General features: G+C 35.4%; 1 protein-coding gene across 2 annotated transcripts in view; it reads left to right on the forward strand.

Moving 5' to 3' along the window:
• The window catches only part of LOC122262379 (F-box DNA helicase 1-like), a 24,564-nt gene that overhangs the window by 9,856 nt on the left and 7,208 nt on the right, over window positions 1-7,500 (forward strand). For both annotated transcript variants that reach the window (XM_086532166.1, XM_086532165.1), the window contains exons 6-12: window positions 1,313-1,508; window positions 2,597-2,790; window positions 3,486-3,572; window positions 3,970-4,102; window positions 5,712-5,789; window positions 5,923-6,051; window positions 6,664-7,500. The exon at window positions 6,664-7,500 is cut by the window's right edge and continues 111 nt beyond it. In XM_086532166.1, the coding sequence (XP_086388292.1) occupies window positions 1,313-1,508; window positions 2,597-2,790; window positions 3,486-3,572; window positions 3,970-4,102; window positions 5,712-5,789; window positions 5,923-6,051; window positions 6,664-7,500 (1,654 nt within the window). The remainder of the gene's footprint in view (window positions 1-1,312; window positions 1,509-2,596; window positions 2,791-3,485; window positions 3,573-3,969; window positions 4,103-5,711; window positions 5,790-5,922; window positions 6,052-6,663) is intronic.

The following is a 7,500-nucleotide window of genomic DNA, read 5'->3' on the forward strand; positions in this document are numbered from 1 at the left end:
AAATTGAATGTACCAACAGAGTACAGCTCATCCAGCGGTTGATAGAGGTTTGGCACAGAAATCCAGATATCAGGAACAAAGCCGTCTGGTTAGCTCATTGGTAGCGTGTCGACTTCACATCCCCGTGGTCGGCAGATCGAGTCCCGTCCAAGCTCGTGAGTTTCCATTGTCACCTGACGGATACTGACGTAGCTGGGCACTGCGTTGGGTAAGGACCAAGCTCAGATTGAGTCAACACTCGTTGGCACATTCTCTCACGAGTTAGCACACGCTGACACAGGCAGGCTCGCGTCACTGCATACAAGCCCGGCGTAGCATCTGCTCTGCAAATCTGGCTTATCCTTAACTACATTAGAAGCATGCCAAGATGTGTTGAAGCAGTTATTAGAGCCAAAGGAGGTCCCACAAAATACTAAGGTGATATATGTATAAAGGAAAAACAATAAAACATATGTACTGTCTAAAAATTTCCTTCTGTCAATAAAAATGTGAATAAATCAGTTGAATGGCCAGAATTGTCTATTAATTTTCCCAGTACTGTACATATATATACATATGGATAAATAAATATATATATATATATATATATATATATATATATGAATATATATAAATATATATATATATATATGTATATAAATATATATATATATATATATATATATATATATATATATATATATATATACATACATATATATATGTACATATATACACATATACATACATACATGTCTATATATGTATATATATATATGTACATATACATACATACATATATACATATATGCACATCTATTTATCTATCTATCTATATTATATCAATATATATTTATATATCTATATATATATATATATATATATTATATATATATATATTTTATATATATATATATATATATATATATATATATATATATATATATATTTTATATATATATATATATATATTATATATATATGTTATATATATATATATATATATATATATATATATATATATATATATATATATATATATATATATATTATATATATATTATATATATATATATATATATATATATATATATATATATATATATATATATATATATATTATATATATATGTTATATATATATATATATATATATATCTATATATATATATATATATATATATATATATTATATATATATGTTTTATATATATATATATATATATATATATATATATATATATATATATTTATATATTTATATATTTATATGTGTGTGTGTGTGTATATGTAAATCCTTATTTGTTTACTTATTTATTTATTTTACTCACAGGTACCATTATATAGTCAACTATGCCTTGTACCTCTATGAGAATCGGTGGACTGTGACCCCAGCAGATGACCCAGGGAATCTAAAACAACGCCATCTGGGCCAACAGTCCATGCAGAGGTTTATGGTTTACAAGCCAAAAGTAATGCACACTCATGAACAGATGAGAATTATAAACCACAATATTAAGCCAAATCATGTAAGTTGTCTTTCTTTTTTATTATCATTATTTTTTTGTAATTGTTATTGAATAATGGAAATATTCACATTAGAAAGGATAGGAAATTCCTTAACCCACACAGGACGGGTGGTACAGCATGTGTACCGCGCATTCTAAACCCCAGTTGCCGGGCGGCACAGTATTGTGCCAGCCTTTCCATTGATTTAGGCCTAATAATTCGAACGCCCCGGCATTTGGACATTCAAGGCTAGAAATCCCCCGTCGCGTATGGGTTAACCTGTATTCTGATTCTAGTGTGGGTATTACCATCCTAGTTTTACTTTTATGAAATTCATTAACCCATTGAGGACAGGGCTCCTAATTACCTAACTGATTGTCAGGATGGGCGGTCTGTGACACTAGCGGCACTGATTAAAAACTAGAGGGACGGGATAAGTGTTTTCTCCATCCTCTGGGTAGCGCAGACTAGCCCAAACAATGTTTTTTCCATAAATCCATCATAAAATATTGTTTTAGGGTGCATTTGGAACTCTGTACCTCTGGAGCTATCACTATTACAGCCATAATACTTCATGACTGTGTGTGCGCTTCAACTGTGAGCAGATCCTGATGTCACGTCATGTACGCATTTACACCCTTCTTTTAGGCCCAATCGATACTGACATGTATGTCATGACACCCATACACAATGGGTTGATAATCATTAATTAACTCATTGACAAGTGGAATTAAGTATTCTGACTGACCTCCCTTAGGGTGATGGGGGACTTGTTAATTCTGTAGTATAACTTCCCTCCCTTTGCCACTTTGACACAATATCCATCACTATTACTGCTACTTGAATCAGTTACTACTTGTTTCTGTTTCATATGGAAGCAACAAGTAGTGTGCCCTGTTCAAAGAAAAGCTTTCTCACCATCTGATGCATGTCCCAGCTACACAGTCTCCATCATATGATGTAATATTGCACACACATTATTATTGATTGTAAAAGAAAGAATTCAAAAGAAAGAAGAGAGAAAGAAAAAATTAAATTGCTTTAGATTTACTCAATTTAATTGTATATTTTACATAGTTCCAATAGTATATCCACATCTTCACCACAGATTGTGAAAATTGTAGCCTTTGCTGGGACAGGCAAAACCACTACCTTGCTGCAGATGTGTCAACAGCGTCCACACCAGCGATTCTTGTTGGTGGTCTACAACAAATCAGTCCAAGAACACTGCTCCAAGTCGTTCCCTACGAATGTGCAAGTCAAGACAGCACATGCCATGGCATTTGCAAATGTTGGCAGAAGGTATTATCCCTCTCTCTCACATTCTTTCTGTGCCTTTCAGATGAGCTTGGCTAAAATGGCCACTCCTCCCACTCTCCCAAGGTTACCACTGGTCTTCTGCACTTTCCCTGACCTTAGATCCCCTCCCTACTTTCCCACTTAGGATAAGAATAAGCTAGATTTGCGGAGCAGATACTTTGCTGGGCTTCTATGCACTAGGGCAAGCCCGCCTGTGTCAACATGTGCTGACTCGGGAGAATGTGCCAACGAATGTTGACTTGATCTGAGCTAGATCTTTACCCACCAAGATGATCAGGCGCGGCAGTGCCCACCAGTTGACAGTGAAAAATCACAAGCTTGGCTGGGGCTTGATCTGCCGACCACAGAGATGTGAGGCCGGAGCACTATCCATTGCACTACCAGATGGCTTACTTTTCTACTATATAATTACCATTAGCATCAGGTTCTTTTTCTGTCAGAGAGGTCTTGCATATGGAATCTCTGCCCTTCATGTAGGCTCTATGTAGTATTTTTACCTTTAGGCTCTCTTTTCTATTGGGTCTTATCTGGCTACCATCATACCTTTAACCTTCGCACCAGACCTCCAGACTTCTAAGTTTAATTTTCACCTGTCAAATCACCTCTCCATTCTCTCTCTCTCTTCATTTTCAGAAAAAAAAAATATGCTGAAATTTTTTTTTTATTCTCCTCCACAGGTTTGTAGGCGTCCGCAGACTGGATGGGAATTTGAGCAGCAGCAAAATAGCAGATTTTCTAGAAAAAAAGGAAGGAGGTGGCAATAGGTTTGTTTTGTTTTTATGCTTCTCTTTTGTCAGTATGTATTGTGTTAATAAATCTTCATATTTTTGTCTATATGTCTATTTCCTCTTAAATGTACAGATGTAAATATAATCTTACATTACTGTCCTTTTCTCAGTAAGTATCAGTTTGAGTGTAGCTTGCTATTTCATTAACTCCTCTCTTTCCTCAGGAAGTATCAGGTGTGAATGTAATCTTGTTTTGTCAATCTCTCTCTTTCTTTAGTATCATTTATGAGTGTAACCTATCTATTTCATTAACTCCTCTCATTCCTCAGTAAATATTGATTGCGACATTAATCTCTTTTTTTTTGTCTACAATCAAAAGACTTTTCAGAGTCAGTTAGAGAGCAAAGAAATTTTCATTCCCATGTACTTGTAGGCTTAGCCGTGCTGCCCTTGTTAAGAACACCATTGAAATATTTCTGAATTCTCGGGATGACATTCTCACTCTACAACATGTACCAGCGAAGGACAAGGACCAGAAAGTTGTTGATGATGACTATAGACTAAAGGTATGGTGCATTTAAAACTGGTATGTTTAAGTATGTTGCAGTAAATAGATATGATTTTGTATGTTGTTTCAAAAGCTAAATTATGTTGATTTATGTCACATCACAAAACTTAGAAACAGGTATAAATGAAAATAAATAACTTCATAATGTAGTAGGTATAATTGACATGTTTTTTCAGGTAAATTCATCAGAAAATACATGAAATTCTGATTATTAATTAAATCTTATGTTATGAAGTTATTAACCCATTGCTGACCTAACGACCTAACTGGTCATCAAGGCGAGCAGTCTACGACACTTGTGGCACCAGCTAAAAATTAGAGGGACAGGGGAAGGGTTTTCTCCACCCGCCGGGTAGCGCAGACTACCCCAAACAATATTTTTCCATAAATCCATCATAAAAGGCAAGTTTAGGCTTACTTTGGAACCCTGTAGCTCTTGAGCTAGTGCCATTATAGTGTGTGCGCGCTTCAACTGTGAGCAGATCCTGATGTCATGTCATGTACGCATTGACACCCGTCTCTTAGGCCTAATCGGTGCCGACATATATGTTATGTCACCCGTACGCAATGGGTTAATTCCCATATACACCTTTTTTACACCTCTCAGAACAAGCATATATGCCAATAAAGACTAGATGATTTTTATTTCTATACTCGTTTATTAAAATTTAGAGCCAACAAATTACAAAAAGTAGATCTCTTTATCCTTGTTTTATTTTTTCCCCTAATTAGTGTGAAAGAATATCATTATTATCATTATTATTGTTATCATTAATATCATTATTATTATTATTAAAGCAATAATAATAAAAAAAAAAAGTGTCAGTAGGCTCAAAACTTAAGTATTGTGTGTCTGTTAGATTGATCTTTGGACTAACATGCTGACTACCATGATTCTTAAAGATTCACAAGGGATTTGCTGATAAGTAATCAAGTGGGAGCAGACAGAACATGTAAATAATGAGCTGGATTATGCGTCGCTACACACAGATGGTGAAAAGCTTCCTGATGAGGTATATTGTGTGAAGAGGTTGGGTACTTAGAATTATGTCACTTTAAAAGCTCATGTATGTTCAGGTATATTATATTAAAACATTACTATAGAAAGGTGTGTTACATTAAAAGAAGATGTGTTAACCCATACACGACGGGGGATTTCTAGCCTTGAATGTCCAAATGCCGGGGCGTTCGAATTATTAGGCCTAAATCAATGGAATAGCTGGCACAATACTGTGCCGCCCGGCAACTGGGCTTTTGAATGCGCGGTACACATGCTGTACCACCCGTCCTGTGTGGGTTAAGGTAGGAAATTTATGGATGTGTCACATTTAAATCTTAGTATGTTAGATATGTTACAAGTGAAACTTATGTAGAGGTGAATAATTTTCCTTCTTGTTTCAGATCATTTGCCAAATTATTGTATGTTTTCATTAATTTTAATTTTGGATTGAATGGCTTATATTGGGAGGGGGTGTTGGTGTGGTATGTAATTATGATTAACACATTGATTGCTGGGGAAAATAAAGGGAAGGACCAAGAGATGTGAGTTCTTGCTTTCTATTGGATGATTAGCTAAGCTTTTTCTTTCACTTCTTCCATACTTTCAGATACTTTTGCCCGATGCAGAAGCGGTGTGGAAAGAAATGACGTTGTGTTCCCCTACACAAAAGATACCCATGTCGCAGGTAACAATTTCTGAAAACTTTTTCTTTGGTTCTAGGATAAGTACAGAAATTGGAAGGTCCTAAATCAGTTAATTATGCATATTCAAGACCACCTTTAGTGTAACTATTGATCTCGAATATCTCTGATTAACAGGATGGCCAACTGAAGTATTGGCAACTAAGCAAACCGAAAATCAAAGGTTATGATGTCATCATGATTGACGAGGGCCAGGATATGAACACAGCCATGTTTGACATCTTTCTCAGACAGGAGTGTGCCAAAGTGAGTGTCCAAGCAAGTGTTTTGTAGGGGATGAAAATGATTTTCCTTTGCAATTTAAAGAAACAACAGAAAAGGAGTTCTTGATTGATTTTCATCCAGCAGTTCTTTGGTGATATGAGTTTATATAGCAGCTCTTTTTGTCAAAAGATTGTTACAGAGAATGAAGCTTATATATACTAGATTATCCCAATACGTGCCATGGCAAGGGAAGGCCAGAATTCAGATGGTAACTTTACATGCTATGACAATAGAGTTTTATGACATTGAAGGTACTAGTTCTCAAGCTGCAGCCTTCCAGAGACGATTTTTTTTTTTGAGATGTATATATATATATATATATATATATATATATATATATATATTATTATTATTATTATTATTATTATTATTATTATTATATTATAATTTTTTTTTTTTTTTTTTTTTTTTAGATCATCTCCGTACTTCCAATTTTTTTTATGTTAAATTGGAAACCTTGATGCAAGGTGCAGTTAGATTATTTCCCGGTGCCATTGGCTTAAAAGAAGTAGGCCCATGATCCTCTGTTGCCAAAATTTGTAAGTGTGTGCCTTGTGTAAAACATTGATCTTCCACACTGCATTATGTTTTCAGGTTATTGTAGGCGATCCTCACCAACAGATCTACTCCTTTCGAGGTGCAGTCAATGCCCTTCAGATGATCCCAGCAACACACACATACTACCTCACTCAGTCCTTTAGATTTGGTCCTGAAATATCATACATAGCACATTGTACTCTAGAGTCTCTCAAGAATGTGCAGAACCAGACACTTGTTGGTGGTAGAAAAGAAGATGTTGTGTATGTAAACAGCAAAAGCAACCCAGTAACCTATTCTGGTAAAAAACTGAGTAGAGCCTATTTGGCAAGAATGAATATGACCATATACAAACTCTCCATCAGTATGTGTCTTGATGAGAAGTATTCTAATATGTCCATGAGTTTTGCTGGAGGATTGACCAAGTATGGGTTTGATGCGGTCCTAGATATCTACAAACTTTGGCAAATAGAGCAAGGGTTTGGAACAGCAGAGTCATTAGGTATCAAGAATAAGCTTATTGCAAAGTTCCGCTCTGTTCGTAGTCTTAAAAAATTTGCTGATGGTATTGATGACCATGAGTTGTCCAACAAAATAAGGATGTTTGAGTTCAGTGGAGCCAAAACTCCCAATCACCTTCAACTCCTAAACAAAAGATGTTGTGGTGATCCAGCCAGATCAGATATCATTTTTAGCACAATCCACAAATCAAAAGGACTGGAGTTTGACTGGGTCATTATGTTAGATGACCTCGTCCCGGTGAACTTGCCATATCGAAATAGATGGCATCCAGAAGATGAAGGAGACGAATACAACCTAATGTATGTGGGAATCACAAGAGCAAAAGTGTGGCTAACTATTAACTCTGCAGTTTTGTACACCTTAACTGCAGCT

This window comes from Penaeus japonicus, unplaced genomic scaffold, assembly GCF_977035675.1.
Source record: "Penaeus japonicus unplaced genomic scaffold, GWHDUDI00000001_assembly GWHDUDI00000037, whole genome shotgun sequence".
In the NCBI taxonomy this organism is placed as follows: Eukaryota; Metazoa; Arthropoda; class Malacostraca; order Decapoda; family Penaeidae; genus Penaeus; species Penaeus japonicus.